Here is a 26,914-nt window from a genome sequence, read left to right as displayed (position 1 = left end):
AATTTTGAGGAGCAGCTAAATCTCGCCCCTCCTCAAATTGTGCTGCCCCTCTCTGTGGGCAGCAGCGGCTGCAGCAAGGGTGGAGTGGGAGAGGAGAAAGCCCTTCTTTTTACCTTGGGCGGGGAGGCAAACCTTTTTTGTTTAAGGTAAAAGGGCAGCAAAAGCCTTTTTGCCTATGGGTAGCAAAAAGCTTAAGCCGCCCCTGGGCAGAGGGGGGGGGGCAGGTGGGGGAGGCGGTCAGATGACGGGGCGGTGGGGAAGGAAAGCTTGGTGTGCTCCCCTCCGTTGCCACACCATGTTTGCTGCCCTTTGCACAGCCTTAGGAGCACTCTTGCCCCATAACCCTGACGGATTTAGGCACAAGCTAAGTAAGCCACAGCCCAGAGCCTCACACACACGGTGGGAAGAGAGAATTTCCAGTGGTGCATAACAGGCGGTCTTCAATTTTAAGTGACATGTGAACCGACAGGATGCAGGATGGATTGCGCCTCCGGTGAGTCAGGCGGAACTGTGGTGGTATCTGCTCTTGCGGCTCTGTACGTTGCAAGTTTCCACCAGTGCAAGGTAAGAGGTCCCAGTTCATTAGTCTGTTCTCCTTGAAAAAGGGATTTCCCATGCAAAGAGGCCTTTCCAAGATAACTGGGTTTGTTAGAGGTGGTGTAGTTGCTGGTTTTATCCTTGCCGGTGTCTATCTAAAAATAAAGCTGCTTGATTCTTATCATTATCCTGATGTATTCTGCTTCCATTGTGCCAGAGCTTAGGGTCTCGGCATGTTCGGATCCGGCCCTGCAGACTGGTTAAGAGCGCGCCCTCTGCCCATGCTCAGGGGCGCCCGGCTGCGCGCTGCGAGCGCGCTCCTTCCCCGCCCTCTCCGAGCTGGGCGGGCCTTCGCGAGCCGCCTCCGTTGCCGCTGCTGCGTCTCTCCGCTCGCCTCCGCCTCCCGCTCGGCGTCCGGCACAAAGTTTAGCGAGGGAGTCCCTGGCTGGAATCGCCGCGGCGGCGGCGGCTGCGAGCAGAGGAGGCGCAGCGGCCCCGGGCGCCGCGCTCGCTCGGCCGGCCGGCGAGGGTGCCCGGGCAGCGCGCAGGCGGCTGTGCCATGCGGGGCTCCCCCCGGGCGGCGGGGCTGGAGGGCGGCGGCAGCCGATGCAGCCGGGGGGGCGGCCGGGCGGCTGACAGGATGCGGCCGGGGCTGGGCGCGGGCAGGCGGCATGGCCCCCCCGCCTAAGGGCCCCGCCGCCCGCAAGCTGCTCTGCATGTGCAGCCTCTCGCTCTGCCTGACCTACGCCTGCTACAGCCTCATGGGCGGCCCCGGCGCCCTCCGCTCCCCGCTGGCCCCGCAGGGCGCCCCCAGCCCCGCCGCCCCGCCGCGCCGAGCCGCGGCCGCCAGCAGCAGCAGCAGCAGCAGCAGCAGCAGCCCCGCCGGCCCCCGCACCCCGCCGCCGCCCCCTACCCCCGGCGGCTTCACGGCCGCGGTGGCGACGCCTCCCGGCGGCGGCTCCGGCTCCCAGCGCGGCGCGCAAGAAGCGGCCCCCGGCCCCAGCCGCAGCAGCAGCCCCGGCCCCGGCGGCGAGGAGCTCAGCTGGCCGACCGGCGGCAGCAGCAACAACATCAGCAGCAGCGCCACGGCAGCTGCCGCCGCCGCCGCCAGCTCGGAGGGCTCGTCGGCCACGCCGGACTACGGGGAGAAGCGGCTGCCTCAGGCGCTCATCATCGGCGTGAAGAAGGGGGGCACCCGCGCCCTCCTGGAGGCTCTCCGGGCGCACCCGGACGTGCGGGCTGTGGGCACCGAGCCCCATTTCTTCGATCGCTACTACGACAAGGGCCTCGATTGGTACAGGTGGGTGTGTGCGCGCGCGCGAGCGGGAGAGCCCCGGAAGGCGACAGGTCTGTGGGAGGTGGGGGGGGGGTCCGGGCACCGCGGCCCAGGAAGCCCACCAGGGCCGGAGGAGCGGGCAGGGGCGTCGCAAAAAACCACCGCCCCCCGCCTCTTTGAAGCTGTGGTGCTCCAGGGCTGGCAGCAGCTCCCTCGCGTGTGTTGCAGACCCCTCGGGGCTGGGGCTTGGGAGACGAGGCTGCTGGAGCTTGGCCACGCGCTTCGCTGCGGCTTCCCCTGCCGCTGCAGCCTGCGGCGCCTCTTGGAAATCTCCGAGGAAACTGGCAAGGTCCAGGAAAGGTGCCCGGCGGGCTGGCAGGCGAAGGGAGGCGTCTGTGCGCGCTGCTGCTTTCCTGCCCCTTGCTGCGGGGCAGCAGTGGCGCCTGCCCCCCGTCGTGGCACGGGCCGACCCTGCTGGATGGAGCGCTGCTGAGCGCGGGAGCAGCCCTGTCCCCCTGGCTGGCATGTGGGGAGGGCGGTGGGGCCGGGGCCCTGGCGCCGAGGGCCGCCTCTCCTTCGCGCAGCAGGGGGCGGTGCTGCTGCCACCCTCCAAGCCGGCCTGCGCAGCCGAGGGCGGCCCGGAGAGGCGCGTGGCCCGGCACAGGTTCCAAGAGCGCCGGGCGCAGTGGGGCGGGCGAGTCGTCTTCTCGGGCTTGCCCGGCGGCCCCAGAGGCGAGCAGCCTGCGGGACCCCTGGGAGGACGGAGCCACTTCCCCAGCTGGCGAGCGAACTCCGGGGTGGAAGCCGCCTGTCCGGGGAGCCGGACTCCTCCGCAAAGGGGGCCACGCGCTCTTCCCCAGCCCCCGCTTGACCCGCTGTGCAGTGCAGGAGAGCAGCGCAGTCGCCAGCCGGGGGGGCGAGTGGCCGTCTGGGGAGTGCCAGGCGGCTGCGGGGCGCGCGCTCGCTTCTCCAACATCCGCTGGTGTGGAGAGGTCCCGCCACTCCCCCCGGCCCCGGCCCCGGCCCTGGAGCTGCCTGTGGCAGAGGGCTGCTGCCGGCTGCTGGGCCTGTCTGCGCCGAGGAGGGGGCCTCCGCGGCGGGAGGGCAGCAGGGAAAGTCCTTCTCCAGACAAGCTCTCCAGGGACGAGGCCGGCAGGCAAAGCCTCCGGTGCTGTTTCTCTGCGCGGTGGCGGGCGAGGGGGGAGTCCAACCTTGGGGCTGCCTGGCTTCAGCCGGGCCAGTGCTTTATTTTGCAAGGAGCCCCCCCAGTCCTGCAGTGGGAGGGCAGGGGCTGGCCCGGGAGGGACCTCCCCAGCCTGCAGGTAGCCTGACTCTTGTGCAGGAGGAGCCAGCCCCCCCGCCCCCCCCAGCCTGTTGGTAGCAGGTCAGCTGCACAGTGTGTTGCCCAACAATGGGGCAGCAGGCTGGTCTGAAAGGGGGAGCCTGGCAGGAGGCGGGATTATGCTGAGCCCGCAGAAGAGGGGGGGCCCCTCGGGGAACGGGCTCTCCCCAGAGCGGCCCACCAAAGCCCTGCACCAACTGGCCTGTAGAGATGGCGCGGAGCAGGAGGAGGAGAAGGGCTTTGGGACCCGCCGGCTTGGCTTTCCTTAGGGAGTGGTCTCTAAGATGTCGGCAGCCACCCTGGCCAGCTGAGAGGGGGCTGGGACCAGTGGCTGCCTCCTCCCCCCCCCCCGTGGCGCTTGCTTTTCCTCTGGCCCCTTGTGTGTGGGGTGGGGGTCCTGTTCTGGGCCGGGGACAGAGGCCTGTGGGCCCAGGGTGGGGGCGTGGCTCGCTGGGCTGGAGGAAGCTGGTCCAGGCTCCGGCTCTCTGCTCTGCACCAGCCTTGGCTTGGAGCCCCGCCACGTGATCTCCCCCCCCCCTGCAGTGCTGTGGAGTGGTGGCCCTGGACCAGTTGCTCCCGAGGAGAGCTTGGGCAAGGAGCAGTGGGGGTGGTTCTGCCCTGCCTCTGGAATACTGCCCTACCTTAAAGGAGTGGCGGGTTTGGGCAGCTCCTTGCTCTGGCTTGCTCCCCTGCCACCCCCCCCCCCCCGCCATGCCATGGCGCCTTCTGGTGCAGTGCTCGGCTTTGCCCAACCCACACGATTCCGGCCGTGCAGGGTTAGGGCAGGCTGTGGAGCAGAGACCTCTGTTCCAGGCCTGGGGGGCAGGAGGAGAAGAGGGACGGCGTGACCCAGTTGGGGGGGGGACTTCTTCTCAGCCCCAGATATGGTGATTAGTCAGACATGGAATGAGAGCCGTGCCACCCCCCCACCCCCCACATGGGGGACAAGTCCCTGTCCCTGTTTGGGGTGGTTCTTCCTTTTCCATAGGCCGTGTGCATGTGTGAGCGAGTGTGCAGTGGAGAAGCAAGACCCGTGGGGGTGGGGGCGGGGAGGGGGCCCCCTTGTGCCCCCCCTTGTGCCCAGCTGCGTCTATCCGCAGGAGGCTGCCGCCGCCGCCGCCGCTGCTCTGCCCCCGGCCCCCTTGGGCTCCTGGCCTTCAGCTGGCCTTGGACGTAGCTCCCGGCCCAAGGAGTCTTCCCTTGTCGCTGAGCCGTTTCCCAGGCGCGCTGCCATTTGTCATCCTGAAGTTTTAAAGGCCTAAACTTTTACTGCCCAGAGTTTTTGTTATCTGCTATAAAACACGCTCGGAGCCGGGCCCAGCCGAGTGCGTGCGCATGCGCGTGTGTCCCCAGGGTGGCGGCACGTTGAACACAGGGAGACGCAGTGCTGTGGGGTTCAGGCTGGCGTCCTCGGGGGGGGGGGCGGTGTGTGTGTGTGTCCAACTGCACTTGCCATGCTGTGGGCGTTCTCCAGGTTTTGGCAGCCAGGGAAGAGGGCCTTGTGGCGATGGGCCGGGGTGGCTGCCAAGGCGAGCACCTGGACTAGCAAAGGGTCACGGAGCTCTGTGGAGGTGGAGAGTCCTACTGCGTTATTCAGCTGTGCCTACACAACACTCTGCCTCAGAAAAGCCAAAGCCATTCCTGGCAGTGGCTTCTGCCCCTGGAAGGGGAGGTCTTTGCGTGTCACTCCTGCTCCTTGCTCATCGCACCAGGCCGGGGCAGCCCCAGTCTTTAGCAACACTCGCGGCATGACAGTTACAAAAAGTGTTGGCCACAAGTCCTCCGCCTTGGTCCATTGATGTTGCTGGGTGCAGAGCACCCTGCAAGCCTGGCCAAGTGCTGCAGCCCCCTGAGCACTCGGGCGAAGGAAGAATCCTGTGTGACTCAAAAGCTGGCTTCCATCTAGTGTCCAAAGCCCAGTTCCCAAAAGGCACTGATGGAAAACTATCCAATACTGGGGTGTCTGTGTGTCTGCCTGCCTGTTCCTGACGGACCGATGACTTCAGTGTTCCGTAGTGATGTGCAGCTTGCAAGGCAGTCACAACCAGGCTTGTTTTTACGACTGGCTGTAGTGACCTGCAGAACTGTCGTCCTCCTCCTCTGTCAGGGCCCTTCCGTGGGCTGGGCTAACCAGCCTTGGCTGCTTTTGGCTTGGAGTGGACAGACGGGCGTGATTGTGCGAGAGCTGCTCCTTCCTCCTAATTCTGATGCAGTGGGGGGCGGGGGGGGGGCATCTCTTTCTGCTGATCCAGTTTCATACCTCCAGACCCTTCTCGGTAGTCTGTGTTCTGGTGGACGCGTCTTGGATGGTGTGTTCTGCATCTCCAGTACTACTTATATCTTTGGGGAAGGTATTGATTTTCTGGGCCCCTGCTGTGAGCTCCAGATCTGGCTGCAGTGAGCAGCTTTGGGGGCTTTGAGCAAGGTGGACCACCTGTGGCACGGAGGCTGCTCAGGGCCGCAGCACAAGGCAGCCCCCAGCGGCTGGAGTCTGGGGGTGGGGGGTTGGCGTTGGCAGCTCTGCTCTGGCGCCAGCCTCCTGCCTCTCTGCCTCCTGGCTCAGGGCCTCTGCTCTTCCTGGGTCTGGCTCTCTTGCTCTGCAGCCGGGGACTCCACTTGCGGGGCGGGAGGAAGGCCTGGCCGCTGCTGCCTCTTTCCATCCTTGCTCGGCTATCCTCTGCGAACTGAGCAAAGGACCACCTGAAGTGGCGCAGCAGGGAAATGCTTGACTAACAAGCAGAAGGTTGCTGGTTCGAATCCCCACTGGAATGCACCTCTATTGGGCAGCAGCGATATAGGAGGGTGGTGCTGAAAGGCATAATCTCATACTGGGTGGGAGGAGGCCATGGGCAACCCCTCCTGTATTCTACCAAAGACAACCACAGGGCTCTGTGGGTGCCAGGAGCCGACACCGACACGATGGCACACTTTACCTTTGACTCAGCAAAGAGGCCCCCTTTAAAAGTGGGGGTTGTCTTCTATTGAGCAGGTCAGGTGGGGAGCCACGAACCCTGGCGCTCTCCACCTCAGGCCCAGCATGCCTCCAGGGGCTGTTGCTGGTGTCTGCCTTACGTTTCTTTTAGATGGTGAGCCCTCTGGGGGTCCAGGGTCCAGCTTACGTTATTTGTTGTTCAGGTTCTGATGTGAACGGCTTGGAGGGTGTTTGTTAAAAAGTGGTATATAAATCTTGGTGGTCGTCATAATAGACATCTGGATGTGGCTGCAAGGAGCAGAGCTGAGGTTTCTCTGGGCAACCTCTCGTTCTGCAGCCTGGCTTGGTCGGGGACTCTGGTTAGAACAAGGCAGGCTTTGCTGACTTCAGGCATCACCACACATCTCGGCTTCTCAGCCAGGAGAGGAAGGTGAAAGCCAGAGGATTGGTGTAGTTGCGCTCAGCGTGAGAGCTTGAGTCTGATCTCTGAACTGGCCCAAAGGCTTGGACCTTGGAAGGAAGCCCTTTCTCCCTACACACACACACTCCCCTCAGCTGCAACAAGACCTGAAATCTGATTTCCATGCCCCATCCCCCCCGCGCCGCCATCCCTTGTTAAGGCAGCTGGGAGGGAGGAGTTGGCTTCTGTGCCTGCTGACCAGAACTGCCTGCCTGGTCAGGATTCATCTTCCTTCAGGGCTAGGTGCTGGGCAGGTCCAGAGCCACAGGCAGTTGATACGATTAAGGGGCACATGCCGCGAAGCAGCAGCAGCGCCACTTTTCCTCCCCTCTGCGGGAGAGGGAAGCGGCTGTTATGCTCCTCCCGGGAGGAGGATCGGAGGTGAAGGCCTTTGATTCAGCGAGGGAACGGCAGCAGCCACGCAAATTGGTGACACCTTGTATTGAGTGCGGATTGAATCTTCCGCGCCGCCGTTCATGGCTTTCTCTCCCCTCTTGTTGTCATGGGGACTTCTTTTCCCTGAGTTATTATACTGCGCACTTCAGCAGAAATTTTATTGCTTTGGGGGCCAGTGAGGCTCATGTGGGACATCTTTCGCTGCTCATGGTATAATACACAGAGGTAATTTCTTTCAAATGATTTTTGCTTGAAGTGCTTTCAGTGAATTGAGAAGGGTATGGATGTGAAGGAATGGCTGGACTCTTAGCACCAAATCCAGGGGAGGGCCGTGCACAGTCAAACTTCCTCAAGCATTCACACTGGATATATTATAATGTTGCTCGCAACACATCAGTCAGCAGTGGCCCACTGTCTTTTAGCATCTCTCTGGAAACCTGCTTTTCTGTCACTTTTATCTGGAATTGCTCGGGAGTCCCCAACGGGAGGTTTTGAGGAGCTGGGAACCTGCCTCCCCTCCAGGCAGCTCCCGGCCTTCCCCAGATAAGGCAGGAATGTGATGCATGGGGCGGGGGAGGCAGTGGTGGTGGTAGGAGCAGGACACCTGAAGAAGGCGCTCTCTAAGGTAGCCCGGACCCAAGCCCTTCAGGGCTGTAAAGATAATAACCAGCACTTTGTATTTTGCCTGGAAATATATCAGCAGCCAGTGCAACAGTTTTAAAACAGGCATAATATGGTCTCTCCAGGTTACCCCAGAGACCAGCCTAGCTGCCAGATTTTGAACTAACTGAAGTTTCCGAACTACGTACAAAGGCAGCCCCACATAGAGCACATTGCAGTAGTCAAGCCTGGAGGTTAGCAGCTGGTGCACCACTGTTTTGAGATCATTCTCTTCAAGGAATGGATGCAGCTGTCAAATCAGCCAAAGTTGATGGAAAGCGCTCCTAGCCATAGCCTCCACCTGAGATACCAGGGTGAGGCCTGGGTCCAAAAGCACTCCCAAGCTGCGTACCTGTTCTAATTCCACCCATCACAGGACTGTCTAACTTATCCCTCAAATTCCGATCTCCCACAATGAGCACCTCCATCTTGCTTGCATTCAACTTCAATTTGTTATCCCTCATCCAGCCCATTACTGCCTATAGGCAGGCATTTAGGGAATGAATGCCTGATGATGATGATGATGATGATGATGATGATGATGATGATGATGATAAGGAGAAATAGATTTGGGTGTCATCAGCATACTGATAACACCCCTGCACCAAATCTCCTGATGACCTCACCCAGCGGTTTCATGTAGATGTTAAAAAGCATTGGTGACAGAATGGAGCCCTTAGGGACTCCATATAATAGCTCCCATTTTGGAGAGCAACTGTCACCAAGCTCCACCATCTGGAATCTGCCTGAGAGATAGTTGTAGAACCACTGCAAAGCAGTGCCTCCTATCCCCAACTCCCCCAGGTGATCCAGAAGGATACCATGGTCGATGGTATCGAACACCATTGAGAGATCCAAAAGAACCAACACAGTCGTACTCCCTCTGTCGATTCCCCGGTAAAGGTAATCCATCAGGCTGACCAAGGCCATCTCAACCCCATAGCCCGCTCTAAAGTCAGTTTGAAATGGGTCTAGATAACCAGTTTCTTCCAAAACCTGGAGCTGGTTAGCCACCACTCTCTCCATCATCTTGCCCAACCATGGGAGATTGGAGATTAGAGACCGGCCTATAACTATCCATCACTGAGGGATCTAGGGAAGGCTTCTTAAGAAGTAGTCTAATCATTGCCTCCCTCAAACAAGGAGGCATCCTACCCTCCCTCAGCGATGAGTTAATGAAATTAACGAGGCCATCTCCAACAATCTCCCTGCTAGTTAGACGCAGCCAAGTCGGGCAGGATCCAGAGAGCAAGTGGTAGGCCGCACTGCCCCAAGTAGCTTGTCCACATCCTCGGGCATCACAGATTGAGACGGATCCCATTTAAGACTGCTGGACATCACCTTCATAGACTCTGCAAAAACAGCGGAGTCCAAGTTAGCCTGAATACAAGAGATTGTGTCTGCAAAGGAGCTGTTGGGTGTTGGGAGGCAGCATTCCGGGGGAGCTTGTCCATTGCTGCAGCGAGGTGCTGCCACCCCCACCCGCCCATCTCCTGAGCACGGTGTTCATTGAGGCTTTTTCTTTATTTACATGTTTTATCTTGAAAGTCGAAGTGGGAGAAAGGAAAAAAAAACCTTTTAAAGAGGCAAAGTGTTTGAAAGCAGGAGAAGGAGCCTACACTTATGGGGAAAAATGGATCTTGCTGGCCGTCTCCCAGCCTGCCTGCCTGCCTGCCTGCCTGCCTTTGGGTATCTGGCCCAGTTTGGTAAATGTTGGAGGAACTGCTGGTTTTCCCACCCGCCCCCGCCAGCTTTCCATCCTGCAGGCATCTAGGCTGGATTGTAGGCCCTTCGGCTCTTTATGGCTTCCACATTACAATCGCAGGTCGCATTTCATGTAAATGAAGGTATTTACCTCAACAAACTCTCCTGTGAAGTGCGCCAGCTTCTTTAAAGAATTTATTCTGCAACATAAACAGCAGCTGAGCGCAGCTCAAATTCATGGCCGCTTTCAAGCCATGGATGCCTCCAGGAGTGCTGGTGGGCTGGCCGGGCAGTCCCCAAAAGGAGTGGGGGTGGAGGGGGCAGCCGGCTGGGTGGGTGGGCTCTCAGACTGAGGGTTCTGTGCCGCTCTTCCGTGCAAGTTGACAAGGCAGTTCGCCTGGCAAAGTGGTTCCCAGCGCTTCTTCTCGCTTCTCGGAGCCCCGCCTTCCTCCCCACACTGCCACTGCCCTGTTCGTTCCCCCCTCTGAGGGTCATGGCTTGAAGCCAAGGCATCCTCTGCAGAAGGAGTGGGGGAGGATGAAGACCCTCTTCCTCTTCTCCTGATTGGCTGGCTGTGTGCTGAAGCTCAGTGTGCCCCTCCCCTCTACCTGATTGACAGGCTTCAGAAAATGAGCACAGAGTACTCCCACTGAAATTAAGCGAAGTAAACTTGTCCCAGTAATTTTAGTAAGACTGCTTATGAGTAACTTAATGTGGATACGAGCCAGTGACTGGAGTAGCCTGTCTCCCTAACTGTAATGCTTACATTTATGTTCATATATGTGTGTGCACATGTGATACAGTTATGAAGCTGCACTTCCTCCTGATGCTCCCAACATTAACACTGTTGTAGCCTCCCAAAATCTCTACCAAATACCTGGGCCTCAGATCACAAGTTTTGTGCCTCCTCCTTGAAGGGTGTAATGAACATCTCAGTTTGGGGTTCCCAGTCAACACCCTCAGAGAACTGAATTGTCATTACTCCCCCCCCCTGCCCCCAAACCATATCCAGGTCAGGCCTCATCCGGAAGCAGGGTGAGTGAAAAAAGGTAAAATAACAGTATTTGAACAACTGTGCGATATACACTCCTGTTGGTTTGCTTTCTCACTCTTCCAGCTCTTGGGTTATCCTTTGGTGCCACTTGCAGAGATTGCTCAGATTCATTCAGCATCACATGAGCTGTGTGCATTAGAAGCCAGAGTAGAACTGGATTGCTGAATTCACTTGTTTCAAAAGTGCAAATATGCATATGAAAATATGTGCTGCAGGCGTAATGTGTACAGCCAGTCTCATGTGCATCTGTCTTAGTATCTATTATCATCTAACCGGGGTGCCCGGATGTTCTTCTGCCTCCTTTCACCAAGAGGTGCTGGTTCAGCAGCATATTGGAATGAGAGAGAAATACTTTGGAGACCCTCAGTGAACATTAAGCATTTTAAAAAGTTATAATAATACACAAAACATTTTGGTTTGGAAATTACATAACTTCCCAAGGGAGAAATAAATATGTGTGCACAAATTGCTCCTCCAAGTCTAACTCTGTGCAGCTCAGAATGGTGGGAAGGGGGTTGAGTCGCCCTGTTCCTTTCCAGCCAGGGGCCAACCCCACCCGGGGCTCCTGCGATTTCCCTCCAGGCCTTGGAGCCACCTTGCTCATCATCAGCAGAGCTTCCTTTCTTAAGCAGGTCTGTGCAGGTGCTGCAGCAGCCATTAAGACACCCCCCCCCACACACACACACGGTGGTTCCTCCCCTTTTGGGCTTCCTGTCTGATTATCATCCCCAGTGGCCCATGGTGGGGGGGGCTCTTGCCCCTGCATCCCTGCTGGCCAGTGGTGAGAGCTTTCTCCTTGCCCACCCCCGACCTGGCAGAGAGTTGGCGCTTGGGCCGGCCTCTTCCGTGTTGGGGCGCTCCCTTCGCGGCGCCTGCCCTGCTGAGCACCCTCTTGCTGGAAACGCTGCTAGCTGGGAGGGAGGGGTGTTCTTGGGCCACTCCGTGACTGTGCCTGGAGGCAGATCCTGCCCCCTCTGCCTCCGTGCCGCCCAGTAAGCCAGCGGGGCTGCAGCTCTCCTCCTTGAGGGCTCTGCCAGATGCCTGCCCCCTTGGCACTGGCTGATGGCCCCTGGGCCAGCGGGCCGGCTGGCCGGCCTCTTGGCCAGGCACCCAGAGCAGCTGCCCACATGGAGCCTCCTGCAGCTGCAGCTGCTGTAGAGAAGCATGTGCTGGGGGAGAAGCATCGCACGGCCCTCCTTCAGGGCTTCTCTCCCAGCTGCTCCGCTGCGTGCGGCTTCTGCTCCTAAGAGGGGCACACAGACGGCTTACTGCACTCTTGCACAGTGCGACCAGACACCGGCCTTTGGGTCAAATTATTACAGAGAAACTCTGCAAGCAGTAGATTTCCCAGCACTAAGCAAGGGGCTACCACCACGGGGTTCTGCAAAAACGAGGTCCCTTTTCAAGGGCCGTGGCAACCACGCGGGTTTCTTGTCCCCAAACCCACAGAACTGGCATGCAACTCTGGATGACGCTTTTAGGTGGCGTGACCCCCTGCTCCCCCCCCCGCCCCATGTGGAGCCCTCACTTTGGCTGCCAGCCACACCCTTCAAAGGGAGCCAGGAGGGCATCATCACCACCAGCTCAGGCAAAAAAGAACAGTGTGTGTGTGTGTGTGTGTGCAAGGAAATGCGTGTCTGTTGCAATATGCCTGTTGTAACAAACACATTTGTTTGTAATAAACATTTGTGTGTTTGTTTTTCACCCACATAAACTGTACTGTAATAAACAGATATTTTCCTGCACCCATCTACTACTGTGTTTTTGGCACATGGTTAAGAGAGGGCAACACAACATTTGGGGTTGTGGCAGGATATGAGGAAGGTGTGAAAAAATGCATTTGGGGGAGCATTTTCTTGGGGCCTCAGTTTGAGATGTCTGTTACCCCCTTAAACAAGGCAGCCCAAAACTCCGGGGTTTGTGGGACAACATGGCACAAAACTCTGGTAGAGGACAGGTTGGCTGTGGGAGGGAAAGGTGTCGTCTGAACAAACCCCAACTCGATGGCCACAACAGTCAGTGGAGCTGCTGCACTGGGCTGAATCGGGGCTGTTGCTCTGCCCCGGAGGAGAGCCCCCAGTTGGCCCAGTTGGCAGGGGCACATGTGCTGCTTTTTGACCCAGCCCAAAGTGACTCCTAAACCTCTTCCTGGCTATTTATCCAAATGCAGCCTTGCACTTGAAAAGCAGTTCAACTTGCACAGCAACCGATCCCGTGTATATCAAGAAGTGGAAAGGAAGCCGAAGCAATCCAGAGTCCATCTCCCCTCTCTTCCCAGGAGGCAGTGGCAGAGCAAGAGGGAGCATGTTGGGGGCAGCGAGGGCCCATCTTGCTCCCCCCCACTCCCCGATATCCGGGCGGGGGGAGCACTGAGGAAGAGCTCGTGTGGATGGCTGGTGTGTCCGGCAGCTGCTCAGAAGTGAGAGCCACAAGGAGCGATCTGGAGGGTTTCAAGCAGAGGCCTGTAAGGGGTGCTGGGACCACCTGCGGCACTGAGCAAGAGGGTGGGTGGGTGGGGCCTCCCGGGTCCCTTCCTGCTCCTATGCTGCTCGGACGTGTCTCCTTGGGCGGTGCCTCTTGCAGGCCCTCCGGGGACACCCACCCACCCACCCACACTCGGCTGCTGCACCGGCTGACCAGGAAGGAGTGGCTGGGGGCTTCCAGGGCGGGGGGGGGGCGTGGAAAAGCTCTCTGGCTGGCGGCTGGCTCTGCCCCTGGAGAATGTGGCCAGGCATTGATCCGCCCCGTTTTGCATGCAAAGTCATTGCTCTCACCTTTGGGCTAATTTCCCAGCTATTTATTGGAAGTAAATGAATCCCAGCCTCCTCGCTCAGGGCCGCTCAGCACGTAGGCGCAGCCCTGGGAAGGACTGGTTTGCATGCGGGCTCTGGCTGGCTGCCTGGTCCGTGGGGTGCTCTCGGCTGGGGGTGTCTCCAGTTAGGGTTAGGGCTAACCCTCAGCCTGACCCTGCCTGCCAGTCCCCCCCTTGCTCCCAGTCCACAGCTGGGGGAGCCGTCCTCTCCCTGGCCCAGCAGTGCTGGGATCCAGCAAGAAGCCCGGCGGCTGCTCATTCTGATGCAAAGAGGGTTGATCTCTCCCAATGGTATTCTGCATTGTTACTCATTGCAGGGCGCTGATTGCTGGCCTTGTTGGAAGGGGCTGAACTTCGCCACCTGAGCGGAAAGCTGATTTGTGCCAACTTGGGCCTCCCCAGTTGTCGCAAAGGGGTTCAAGCCAATCCTGCCGGGGCCTCTGGCTGGAGTTGGACCTGCTGCTGAGCGCTCGGCTTGCTTGTGGCTGGTCTGCCCCTTGTGCAGCTCCCGGCCATCCTGCTGCGGCACAGTCCTGGGTGGGACCTGGCCAGTCCCACCAGGGGCACCTCCGTCTTCCTCCTCGTGAGCAGCCGGGGCCTTCCTGGGTTCTTTCTGGAAGGCTCCGAGTTCAGGAGATGGCACAGGCGCTGCAAAGCTGGCCTGGGGGAGACGCATGCTATGGGGGCACCAAAGGAAGTGCAGCTGCCTCTGCTTCCCAGCAGCAGCTCGGGTGGTTCCTCACTCTCCTGCCTCAGCGGAGAGTTGTGCTGCCTGGAACCACACAGCTCTACCTGAAGAATGGCCAGCCTGCAGGCAGCTCGGCTCTCGGGCAGGGGGCCAGGAGAGAGGGGAGCCACTGGAGCTGTCTCCGCTGCTGGACTGACCGGGTGGAGTGCTGGCCCGACTCCCTCGGGGGGGGGCAGAGATGTCTCTGCAGCACCCCCAAGCGTGTGCCTCTCAAAGGCAGGGGCCTGGCTGGAGGAGCGCCCCCTCTCTGAAGTGCAGGCCACCCCGCAGACGGAGCCCTCTTTGTTCCCAGGCGTGAGACCCCCGGCGTCTTGATTGCTTGACTCCTCGGTGTTTAATGAATAACCCCGGTGTTACATTAATGCAGGTTTTTGTGTTGTAATTAATATTTGTGTTGCCATTGGAAATGGAGGGTCATAAATGGCGGTGAGTCAGGCAAGCGAGTGGCAGGTTTAATTGGCTGTGTGTGATGCTGCTGAAAGGATGGAGCCATTAGAGGCTCAGCCGTGGGGGGGAGGGGGGCTGGCTGGATGCCTCCACACACCGCTGAGTCGGGGGGGGGGGCTGAGTGTGTGGGGGGACGGGGGCAAGGGGGGAGGTCCGTGGTGGTCTGTGAATTCATTTTGCAGCGCCCTGGGAGAGCTCTGGGGTCCCCAGGACTCTGCCAGACACTTGGGGGCAGACACTTGGAGAGGGCGCGGCTTCACCCCTCTCCCAACTGTCTCACCCACCAGCAAATGGACATAGGGACATAGGAAGCTGCCTCATACCGAGTCAGACCTTTGGTCCCTCTAGCTCAGTATTGTCTACCCAGACTGGCAGCGGCTTCTCCAAGGTTGCAGGCAGGAGTCTCTCCCAGCCCTTATCTTGGAGATGCTGCCGGGGAGGGAAATGGGAACCTCAGATGCTCTTCCCAGGGCGGCTCCATCATCCCCGGAGGGGAATCTCTTCCAGTGCTGCTCACGCTTCTAGTCTCCCATTCGTATGCAACCAGGGCAGACCCTGCTTAGCTTAAGGGGACAGGTCATGCTTGCTGCCACCAGACCAGCTCTCTTAAGTCTCGGAGGTGGAGGCTTTCTCTAGTAGCTGCCTACAAGTCCCGCCTCGGTGCTCTCGAGACCCAGAAGCCGGCCCAGGGAAGGGGCTTGTCGCCGTGGCCTTGGCCAGCATCCGAGCTCACTTCTGAGGCCTAGGACTGGCCTTGCAGGAGCAAACCCAACGGCTGTCTTGTTCGGACTCCTCAGCTTGTCCCCATGTATTGGCAGCTCACTTGAGTGGGGACGCTCTCTTGTCCCTGCTTTGGCTGCCTGCCTGGGACGGAGCAGAATCGCCGGGCCTTGCCCTCCACCGCAGGCCCATCGGGGCAGGTGCGGCCTTGCCAGCCTCTCCTTTCCACGAGCTGCAAGCCAGAGGCCAGGTGTGCTGGCAAGGGCTTGGCCCCTGGAGGCCGGGCTTCTCTTCCAGGCCCAGGCAGGGCCCCCCCTCTGCAGGCTGCAGGCTGCCAGTGGCTGCATCGGGAGTGCCCCCCCCGGGTGAGGGGAGCTGCGGCTCCCTCGGCTTCCTCGGGAGGAGGATTGTTGGGGTGCATTGAGGTGGCTGGGCTGTGCCCCTGCTGGGATCCGTGGCTGCCAGGGCTCCCTCCTCGTGGCTTGCCCTGTTCTGGGGCGGGGGGGGTGGCACACTGCTGCCCTTGTGGCTGATGCTGCCTTTCAAGGGGCTCCCCAGAGCCAAGATGGCGCTGCCAGCCTGTGGAGCCCTCTGTGGGCACGATATGGCTGCCCCTCCTGGTGGCCCACCTCTTGGAACCCAGCGGCAGGCGGGGGCCCTCCCTCTGCATCGGCTGCTGGCTGGCCTGGCTCCTCAGCCAGCCTCTCTGCCGTGGGGCCCTCTCTGGGTCAAGGGAGCGGGACGCCTGGGACGCTGCCCTCTGGAGTCCGGCTCTCGGTCGGCCTCAGCCAGGACTGTCTGCTCTGGCGGGCAGCAGCTCTGCGGAGTCCCTTGCCCAGCTCTGCTCCCCAAGATGCTTTTGCCTGGAGAGGAGGACAAGGGCTGGCCACGGGCCCCGTCTTCTGCATGCACGGGAGGGGCTCCCCCCACACGGAGTCCTTCTTCCCCGGCTGGGCTGCTGCCTGCACGGTCCTGCTGGTGACTGCCTGGCCCCTCTGGCCGGCGTTCCTCTCAGCAGCAGCAGCAGCAGCAGATTTGTGCCAAGCCGGCCTCCCCTGAGAGTTGGGCCTGCCTCGCCTCTGGCCGTCTTGCCATTTAGGAAGATGTTTTGCAACCCAAGATTTGCAGCTTCCTGGCCTATGAATATTCAGGCCTCATTTTGCCCCCCCCCCCGCCTGTGTGTACCGTACCCATCCCCCCCTTCCCCTTCCCCTTCTTAAACTGCGGATTCAATTAGTTCTATTTGCTGCTTTAGTAATAAAACAATTCCCTCCGTGGCATGAAAATGAGCTCCTCTCCGTATTTCATTTGGCTCCATGTTGCACTTCTGGAAACAGGGAAGAGGCGGCAGCCCAAGAGGCAGATGCTGCTGCCCCCCCACCCCCACCCCCCAGCAAGGGCCGGCCAGGGAGCCGGGGGGGGGCGGGGGGCAGAGGCTGCAACTGGGCGGCCTCCGAGCAGTGGCCAGTGGGGGGGGGAGGGATGAGGGGCTCGCTGGTTCTTCTGGTTCAAGCCCCACCCGATGCTGGGGAGGGGGGAGACCCAGGGCAGGGCTGGCCACCGAGTGTGCCAGCCAGCAGGAGTTCTCCCCGTGGCCAAGCAGGGCTGACCCTGGCTCGCGTTTGGGATGGGCTGAGCGCTGCGACAAGACCTTCCCCCGAGGGGAGGATGGGGCCGCTCTGGGGGGAGCCCCCGCCTGCTTGGTTCCGGGTTCCCACCCAGCAAGCATCTCCAAGCTGGGGCTGAGAGGGACTCCTGCCTGCAACCCGGGAGAAGCCGCTGCCAGTCTGGGTAGACAGTCCTGAGCGAGATGGACCCAGGGCCTGACTCAGTCGATGGCAGCTTCCTGTGTTGATCCCTCTCCGGATGCTGATTGTCTTTCTGTTAAAAAGCCGCTGGGGCTCTCTGGGGCTCTCTGGGGCACGGGCCACCCCCCAAGACAGGCAGCCCCTTTCCTTTGAACACCTCACTTGTCTCTTCCTGAGGGCTCAAGGCAGGTGACTTGTCTACAGCCAGGACCCCTCTTTAGGCAGCGGCTTGGAGCCCCCAAACCAGGAAACTGGGTGATGGCGGCTTCTCCCCCAGTCACCAGCAAGGAGTGTCTTGCATCATCAAAAGTATTTATTTAATTTATTTCTTCAAAATATGTCTACCCTGCGCCCTCCAGTACATTACTGCTCAGGGCGGCTCACAACATTTATAAAACAGTTACAATATAAAATCCGACTAATAAAATTAACCAAATTAAACAAGTTAAAAATCCAAGCTAAAACCACAATCGAAATTAGCTGTTAAAATTCCAGATTAAAATCTTAGAGCTAAAAACTAAGAATTATAAAAACGAAAGAACTCAAGAACCTACCAGATATACGCAACAGGTGGAACATTAAAAAGCCTCTTTAAAAAGATGTGTTTTTGGTGGTTGTTTTTTTTTAAACAAACACAGAGAGGGAGCATGGCGAAGCTCTTCAGGGAGGGCCTTCCAAAGCCGAGGGGCCACCACCGAATTGGCTTTTGAAAAGGGACAGATTGGGACTCGTCCAGGGGGTGTGCTCAGGGGTGGGGCAGATCCTAAGCACCCCTCCTGTTTGCACCCTTTAAAAATGCAGTTTAGATGGAGCTACCTCCCAGCGGAGGTGGCTTTAAAAGGGGATGAGACCCCTTTGTGGAGGGGTAGGAGAGGTCTGTCAGTGGCTACGAACCTCCATGTTGAGAGGCACTCTACCACTAGATGCTGGAAAGTCGCTGCCTGACCCTGCCTGTGGGCTTCCAGGAGGCGTCTGGTTGGCTGCTGGGGGACAAGGCGCAGCCTCGGGGTCTGATCCAGCAGGGCTGGAGAATCCTGACCTTGTGAAACTTGCAAGGAGGCTGTAAAGATTTCTGCGGGGAAGTGCTTTGCATGCTTATCAGGCACTGTGGAGGACGGAGGGCATTTTCACCTCTTCCGACGATGCTGGTTGTAAACTGCGGGGGCTGGATTGCTGGTGCTGTTTCTGCCATCCCTGTGCATGGCCTTGCTTGGTTTCCTGGAAGGACAACGCAGCAGCTCAGACCCACCCCTCTAAAGGGTGGGAGACAGCTGCAGAGCAGGGAGGGGCAGGTGGGGGGGGTCCTGGCCAGTGAAGGGCCGCACTCTGCAGCCCCTGTGTGCGGTGTGGGGCAGAGTGCCCTTGACTTGGGTACAGCACGCACCTCTTTGGAAGATTGTCCGTCCCGTCCCCCCCGCCGCCCAAGTCTGTGACTAGCAGCTGGAAGAGCTGCTCAGGGGGCTGCCTGCCTGCCTGCCACTGGCTTGGAGAGCAAAGTCTGGGACGGGAGAGAGAAGACACACACCCTTCTGCAGCAGGGGGCGTTGGGGTGTCTGAGGCCAGGCCCAAGACCCGCCTGCCAATTTGGGACTCCGTTTCCAGCCCATTGGAAGCGCCCCGCCCCCAGCTGGAGCTGGAGCCGAAGCCGGCAAAGAAACGAGGTCCCTCTGTTGAGGACAGGAAAAGCCCTTTCACAGCTGGATGAAAAATTAGACGGTCAAACGGGACGAGAGAGCCGGCCAAGCGGAGTCATTCCTCAAAGCCGATGGGGACGTGGAGAGGAAATAAATGTGATGGAGAAGCTTTGCTGGAGCCAGTTGCAGGCAAACCTTTAAAAGGAGCACCGGGACCTGGGCTGGCCTAGGAATGGCCCTCCCCTGGAATCCTCCCCATCAGGCCTGCAATCAATTCTGCATTTCCGTCATGGCAGCCTGGGTGGAAAAAGGGCCCTCTCCCTCCATTGTCGTAGACGAACCGCTCAGAGCGATCCATACATTAAACGGCGTATCGAATATTTGTCTCCCAACAATGCGCTTGGAAGTTGTTTATTTCCCGGCTCGTCCTCCTCCTCCTCCTCCTGCGAGGCGGTTCGGTACTGTACCTAAATTGTGTCAGGTGCCTCCTTGTAATATCTGAGCTCAATATTCTCGCAGCCCTTTGCTCGGCTGCCGGCGCAGCAAGCAGCTGTTTGGGGGCCGTGCAATTACAGGCAGCGCTCCTCGTAAACGGATTGTTTGTTTCTGGAGACAATTACGCCAACTTTATTATACAATGTCTGTTTCACTGCAACAGCCAACCTGCTTTATGGGGTTTTGCAGCGAAATACCAAGCCGAGAGACGCTCCGCTCGCTAATATGATTCCGTGGCATTGTGTTATCTGACCTTTCGAGGGAACGTGCAAGCCTGTAATCACACGCCTGAAGAGATCCGGTTGCGGAGAGGGAGGGGCAGCACCCTCGGGCGGGGGGGGGCTTCCTGCCTTCCTCGCCCACTGAGGCTTAGGGGTAGCAGGGCCACCTAGAGATGGGCTGGGAGGGGGCAAAGCTCAGTTCCCTTCCCCAGAGCGAGGCCTGGAGAGGACAGTTGGGGCCTGTGGAGCCCTTGACCGCAGGCTGTGGCCCTAGCAGGGGGTGAGACGCCTTTGTGGAGGAGGAGGAGGAGGAGGGCAGAGGGGTGAGGAGGGCTCGATGGAGCCTCCCTGTCTAGGGGCAGTGTGCCATGGGGAGGAGTACAGAGCAGGGGAGGGCTCCTGCCTTCTGCTCTGCTTGGGGCAGGGGTGTAGCTAGGGGAGAGGGGGCCGTGAGGGAGATAATGAAGAAAATAGGGAGGGGTGGAGCTGGAGGGCCCTCAGGAGCTGGGGCCCGTGTCCTTGGGAGCCTTTCGCTCAATGGTAGCCGCGCCCTGGCTTGGGGCATCTGGTTGGCCACTGCGGGGAGGAGAGTGCTGGGTGGGGAGCCCCTTTTTGCTCTGATCCAGCAAGACCCCTCAGAGTGTGGCAGGGCAGGGCACACGGAAGCACAAATGGCGAGTCTTGCTCTGGGCAGAGGATGTTCCGGGCACTCCTCTCTTCTGGCAGACGCCCATCCTTGGCCCAGGAGCCGGTCCTGAGAGCAGGGAGTTCTCTTAAATACCGAAGGCCGGAGCTGCTTTGGATCAGGTGAGGAGCACTTGGGCATCCATTGTGTTCTCGAAAACTGCTCCCCGCAAGGGCTGCTTGTGCCAGTTTTTGTGGAATAACTTTTCTGATGGAGAGCAGACAGTTCAAGGCTCTGTTTAATGCTGAGTGCACAGCTGGGGAAGCGGTTGCCAAGAAGGCACCTCAGGGCCAGCAGTGACTGGGCTGCCAAGGGAAGGAAAGACCCCTCTCCTCCTCTCCGGGTGGTTGAAAGCGGGGAGGGGGGCTGAACGGCAGCCGGTGCTGCTGCCTCCCCCCAGGCAAGGTCCCCCTGCCACAGTGGAGGCTGCAGCAGCCAGCTGCCCCGGCTGCTGCCCCATAGAGCTCCTTTCCCTCCTGCTGGGGGAGGGAGGCGGCTCCCCAAGTGCCTCCTGGCTTCCTTCCGCTCCCGTCTCCCACAGTCCCTTCCGGAGGTGATGCTTCCAAATGCACGGGTGGCATTCAGCAGATGGCAACCCTCGAGGTTTGGGGTCTGCTGTTTTCTTTTCTTTCGTCCTGTAAACAATTTTAAAAGGAAACCTTGATTCTTAGATTGATTTATAAAGAAGCAGGTAGCTAGCTGTGAGTGGCTGAAATCCATCCTGGCTCCTGTGCTTCTGCGAAACGGATATTCCAGCTGATCTTGCTGAGGGATCAGGACAGTCAGGCAATTCAAGGCTGCACAGCATCTCTGCCTGGGGGGAAATGCTGGGGGGGGGCCAGAACCAGCAGCAAAGGGAGGCCCCCCTTCTGCAGAGGGAGGGGCCTGCTGCCCGGCTTCCTCTTGCTCTGGGCTGGTTTCTCCTGCTGGTGGCCTGCTGCAGACCCCCCCACCCCACCCCTGCTTCAGAACAGCCACCTAGTCCCTGGGGTGGGCGCTCTGCTGTGGCACGGGGTGGGGGGGCTTCCCCAAGCTTTGATCTTGCGTGATGTGGGGAAGGTGCTTTTGTGTGCGACCCCATCAGGATGGAGGCAGAACTGATGGCCAGGGGTTGTTCGGGTCCTGCCCTGCTTGCTCCTGGAATGCCCAACGAGGCCACCTCTCGGGCCCAGCCAACAGCTGCCTCCCCCCACCCCCCCACCCCAGCACTTGAGGACAGGAGCGGGAACAGCAGAGCCTGGGTCCTGGGAGGAGGGTGGGCTGCAGCAGCGTCAGGCAAGTGGCCACCCTGCCGCCAGTCCTGGGTTTTCAGCGCTCGATGGGCTCTGGACATCCATCCTGCCTTGGGCCCTCCCCTCTCTGCAGGGGGATCATCGGCACCTCTCTCCCCACTGACTGCCGCTAGAACACCCAGACTAGAACGCCCACCGCGGCAGCCAGCCAGGACCTCCCACGCTCCCTCCTGGGCTCCTGCCGGCTCTCTCGCTCTCTCTGCTGCCTCGGTGCCAGATTCAAGTTCCGCAGGAAGTGCTGCCGGATCCAGAGAGCCCGCCGGCTGGCCCTCTGCTGTTCCAGGCCAGGCGGCCTTGCCAGAGCTTCCTCCGGAGCGCTTTCCTTGCTCCAGACGTGGTGCGGGGAGGCGGCTGCCCTCTCTGTGGCCCCCCCCCCCGTTTCCCTCAGTGTTGCTTCCAGGGTGCTGGGAAGCTCTTGCTCTTTCTGTAAACCTGCAAAAGTCTGTGTATGATCCAGGTTGGCTTGGGGAGGTTAATTCATTCTGAATTAACAGACTGAAGAGAGAGAGACTCTTCATTCATAGCTTCAAGCCGACAGGGAATACGTTTTTAGTACGAAAAGGAAGGACATGCAACAGTGTAACAGAACTGATGATTGTTTTCCTTTTTGCAACAGGTTAAATACATGTTTTATGTGGGCTGAGTTTGCTTTCAAGAGGAGATCACTGTGAGTGTGCACGGGGGGGGGTGGCGGGGGGGGGGTTAGGGCCATAGCTCCGTGGTCCCCGGATTAATCCCTGGCAGCATCTTCAGGGAGGGCTGGGAGGGATGCCGGCCCAAAGCCTGAGAGAAGCTGCTGCCAGTCAGTGTAGAGGGGCTGACTGAGCTGCTCAGTCTACTGAGCTAGATGGACCGAGGGTCTTCCTCCCCCCCCCCCCCGCATCCCACCGCTATGGGCTTTTCTCTCTTGGCCCTGCTGTGACTCCCTTCCCTTCTGCTGTTCTTCCAGCTTCCCCAAAAACGGCGCTTTTCCTGAGCAAGGAATTGACACTCCCTGGAATGTGGCCCTGGAGAGTGGATGCTGGATCCGTCCCATGTTGGCCTGCCCCCTTCCAACTAACGGCTCATTACTGGGGACTTGGATCCACCACTTAATGACTCGCTTGCAGGCCTTGAAGGCGACCAGCCCTCAGGCCCCTCTTCTCCTGGCCTTTGATGCAGAGTGTGCCCCCCCCCTTGCCTCCCATCCTTCTGGTTAATCATTGCCTTGCCCACTTTGGGTTGCCGAGGGACTTGGCTTGAAATAGTTTGTCACTGGGGAAGCTCCCTCCCCATCCCTTCTTTGTGTCTGTGGCCAGCCCAGCGTGGAGGAGGGACCCCCAGAGCCAGCAGGCACCTGCCCGCCCCCTTTTCGCCACCCCCCCCACCCCGAACCTTGGAAGTTTAAGCCTCCGGACGCCTGGTGGCGAAACGTCTCTCTGGCTAATGCTTGATCTCTCCACTCCCTGAGCTTAAGATCTCCTCAAGCCCTTCTGGGCTGGTGCCAGAATTGGGAATCAAATCCGCAAAGTGTTTTTTAACAAGGAGAGGCTTTATCTGTTGCCAGAGCTTATCCTGGCACTTGGGGTGGAGGGGAGCATTTACTTCCCAGCTGTCCCACTGACAAAAGCCCCCCCCCCCGCATGCCTGATGTGGTGGCAGATGGCCGGGTGTCAAAATGGTCACCTCATCTGGCCGTGCTTCCTGCAATGCTCGTGTCGTTTTTGAGTTGTGCATTTGTGGAGGTTTGTGGTGATGGTGGTGAGTTGTGTATGCGCAATGGGTGTGCTCAAGGTTAGAGCCAGCTCTGTCAGTAGGATGCAGCAGTGCAGGGGAGATACCCAAGACTCCGCCCTGCAGTAGATCACGTCCAAAGAAAGACAAGAGGGCATCTGTGCGCTTGCGGAGTGTCAGAATCCCCTAATGCAAGGGTGTGGGAGAAGCGAGGCCCCGAGCCCGTGCTTGACACTTTGACCATCTCTGGTTTCAAGCTTCAGCACTGAAGAGGACTCCTCCATCCACGTGGACCCCCCCCCCCGCTGTGACAGCTGCAGGAGACCCCCTAGGTCCTGGGAGTTCCCTCTGCTGGGCTCCACTTGGCCTCAGCTGGGCCAAAGAGGACCCAGCATAGCCCCTTCCTGCACAGGGAGCAAGGCGGTCCTCTTGGCTATTGACAGATCAGCCTTGGTTTGCCCATGGCACACTTGGGCTCCTGGATGCTCTGAATCAGCCCGAAATCTCCCATCTCCTTGCAGCAGACCCATTGAGTCCCATTTAACATCTCCCTAAAGCTCTTGGCACCTGGAATCCTGGCCACGGTTGCTGCAGGTGCTGTCCATCTGGAGGCTGCTTCCCCCACCCCATCCCAAGGCACTGCTACCGGTAAGGAGGCCTTGCAGAGGGATGGCTCGGATGGAAAGCCCCCATCTCCTGCTTGGGCTGCCGGGCTGGAGCAAGGTGTCTGCCCATTCTCTCCCTCCCACCCCCCCCCCGCAGAGCACAGTTTCGAAAGCCAGTCCTTTAAAAGGAAGCCTCGGAACAAGGCAGACTCCTGAAATTTCCAGACAAGCCGGAAGCAGCTTTCCTGGGAAACAGGATAGCAAACAAACATTTAGAGGGAATAAAAGATAAACTAGGCACTTCTGAAAACACAGCCGAGGCTCAGATCTCGAGGATCTTTGTAGTGACTTCTAAATAAGTGATGATTCCAGCAAGCTGGACACGAATCAGCCTCCGGGCTGAGCTAGAGGAGCTGCCTGGCCGGGGTCTCCTGACACCCCCTGGGAAGCAAAGCAAAGCAAAGCGTGTGAGCTGAGGGGGCCTGTGGTGGCTGAGCAGGAGGGCGGCCAGCCCCCTTCCCTTTGGAGCGGCAGCCCCCTTGGCCAGGGGGCGGCCAGGGCTGGGCCTTGCGGGGCGGGCGTGGCCTGAACAAGGTCATCCAGCAGCCCCGCGCTTGTGGGCTCAGGAGCGGGTCCCCCTGCAGTGTTCGGCGGGGCTTCCTCCCGGGTAAGCGCGCTTAGGATTGGCGACGGCGGAGAGCGCTGGGCTTCCCTGAGACCGCCAACCGGCTGCCCGGAGTGGCTTTTCATGGCCGGCTTTATCGGCTCACTGGGCTCTTTCTCCCTGGGGCGGGGGGGGGGGCTGCGTTGCTTCTACATTTTTGACCTGCACTTTATGTTGTAATGCGTTTTTTATTGTTTCCAATGTTGTCATATTGGCACTGGCACGGATGGAGCCGGCAGTGGGCAGGCCAGAGTCTGCGGGCTGGCATCTCCTTCCATGCCCCAGTTGGGTGCCCTCTCTGTGTGGGCCTGTGCTGGCAAGCGCTGGAGACGGAAGAGGCCATGCCTGGCAAGGCGGGTGGGCCTGCCACTGAACAGGGAACGTGCAACCCCCACCGCCTCCTCCGTCAGGCCAGCCTGAGAGGCAGCCCTAACCCTCCCTGGAGATGCTGGTGCTGTGGCTGGCTCCGAGCTTGTGCCACAGGCTGGAGCCCGCAATGGGAGGCCAGCCCGGAGGAGGCCCGGCCAGAAGAGGCCCAGCCTAGCAGCCCAGCACCAGCTGGGCAGGCAGAGCAGGAGGGCTGGCCAGCCAGGGCCACCTTCTTCCAGCCGGACCCCCCCCTCCTCCCTGAGCTGGAGGCTTGGTTGCCGGGGGCTGGGGAGCTGCTCCTGCCTCCACAGTGGTGGTGCCTCGGAGGCCAGCCAGAGGATTGCAAGGGGCTGATGCTGCTGCTGCTGCCGCCACCTTGAACAATGAGGCGCTCCTGGCAGTATTTAAGGCCAATCTGTTCTCCATCATTGTCAAATCCCACTTGAGCGGGAGCCACAGGAAGGAAAGTCGAATGTGCCATTGATTCCTGTCAGGGGAAGGGCTGCTTGCCAGACACACCGGCTGCCCTGCAGGAGGCACACGGAGCCGGCTGACTTGCCTGGGTCTCCTGGGCTCCCTCCATCGCCCTTTGGGACTGCGAGGAGGAGCAAGAGTGGAGGCTCCGGAGCAGCAGCAGCCGCCGCCGCCGAGAGAGCAGGTGGCCAGCGCCAGCCGGGAGAAGCCTGTGTGTGTGTCCACAGACCGGCCAGATTGACCCCAGGTCCTGTCCCTGCGAGCTCCCGGGAGCACTTCACACTCCACACACATGTGAAAGGCACCTTTGGGTTTCCCACGGTGCCTTGGAGTGCCGCCTGGTTTATATCCAGGGTAAGAAAATAATCATCCATTTGGGGGGGCAACTTCCCAGTAAGGCCTCACAGAAGCAGGTGATGGTGAAGCAGCTGGCCGCCTGGGCAGTGGGGCCTCTTTGGGGCTGAGACCTGAAGAGAGCGGGGCGAAGAATGCAGAGGAGAGCCGGTGTGCCCTCATGGCATGCTGGTGGGCAGAGACCAGCAGGGAGGCCTCCCTGGGCCCCGTGGCAGCAGACGGGGCCAGTGGCTGCGGCTGGCCTCCAGAACGTGGCGCCGTGGGCCTCGAGACCCCCGTGGTGAGGAGGGGTGGGTGGTCCACTCTGGGGGAGCAGGAATGCCCTTGGCGGGTCCATTCTGGAGCCAGGAAGGCCTGGCGGCATTTGGGGAGAAGCGCTGGCTCAGCGGGAGTGGATGAGGGCCTCCCGGAGGGAGCTCAGAACAGAAGCGCCTTGCTGCTCTGGCCGGTGGAAGCAGCCGCTGCCCTGGGGGGCATGGAGGATGCCTGGCTGCAGGAGCTGGGGCTGGGGGGGCCTCCCTGGCCATTGCCACTGGGGCTGGCGAGCTTCCAGGTGGCCGCCCACCCACAACCGCCCTTGGCTCCTCCAGGGCCAGGGCGGCTCCTCCTGTCAGCAGGGCCTGGCCGCTCATGGGTGCCTGCTGGGACACCTGCCCTCCAGAGCCCCCCCCCTGCCCCGGCTGCTCTGCTTCCTCCTGCCCCCCCCGCCCAAGGCTAGGGATCCGCGGCAGCCTGGGAGAGCTCTCCTGTGCCGTGGGGGGCCCTCCTGGCTGTGCTGAGGAGAGCGGCCAGCGCCCCTCTCTGCCTGCAGGGAGGAGGAAGAAGGCCTTCGGCTCCAGACACCTGGCTGCCCACATCCCAAGGATGGTGCCGCCCTGGAAGGGTGCCCCTTGCCACCGCCCTGGCACTCTCTCCGCCTGCTGTTCGACTGGAAAAATAGGTTTGCAGGCAGAAGGTTCCCGGTCCCTTCCCTGGAAGCATCTCCAGATCGGGCTGAGAGAAAGCCTTGGAGAAGCCGCTGCCAGCCTGGGTAGACAATCCTGAGCTAGAGAGACCAAGGCTCTGACTCAGGAGAAGGCAGCAGCTTCCTCTGTTCTTAAGGTGCTGCTGCACACGTATGCACAGAGGCCTGATGTCCCTGGCCCAGGAGAAGCCCCCATTCTGCAGTGGCAGGTGGGGGCCATCCTGGAGGCACAAACACACACACACACACACACACACACACACACACACACCCGCCCAAGGCAGCAGCAGCACCAGCCGCTCTGTATTCTCCGCACAGAAGCCTGGTTTTAGCTAGGCAGCGGCGGCAGCAGCAGCGCCCTGAGGCCTGTAGAGCAGGTTTACTTGAAGTGCCTCACCTGTCAAGCGAAATTGATTTTGGCTCTGACTTATCTGAGATAACAGCGGAGCTGCCCAAGTGCAGAGAAGGCTCTCCATTTAACAAGCACATTTAGGATTTCACAGCTCTTAATGCGGAGGGGAGGGGAGGGGAGGGGAGGGGAGAGGCCG

The 26,914-nt window shown here is 59.8% G+C and overlaps 1 protein-coding gene across 1 annotated transcript in view; it reads left to right on the top strand.

Moving 5' to 3' along the window:
* The first annotated feature begins 470 nt into the window (after positions 1-470).
* LOC128336556 (heparan sulfate glucosamine 3-O-sulfotransferase 4-like) overlaps positions 471-26,914 on the top strand; it is a 46,664-nt gene continuing 20,220 nt past the window's right edge. Inside the window, exons 1-2 of the mRNA XM_053276426.1 lie at positions 471-493; positions 827-1,837. Of these exons, the coding sequence (XP_053132401.1) occupies positions 471-493; positions 827-1,837 (1,034 nt within the window). The remainder of the gene's footprint in view (positions 494-826; positions 1,838-26,914) is intronic.

The sequence above is a fragment of the Hemicordylus capensis genome, chromosome 13, assembly GCF_027244095.1.
Source record: "Hemicordylus capensis ecotype Gifberg chromosome 13, rHemCap1.1.pri, whole genome shotgun sequence".
NCBI classification, from domain to species: domain Eukaryota; kingdom Metazoa; phylum Chordata; class Lepidosauria; order Squamata; family Cordylidae; genus Hemicordylus; species Hemicordylus capensis.
This window is presented reverse-complemented; position numbering and strand designations above follow the sequence as displayed.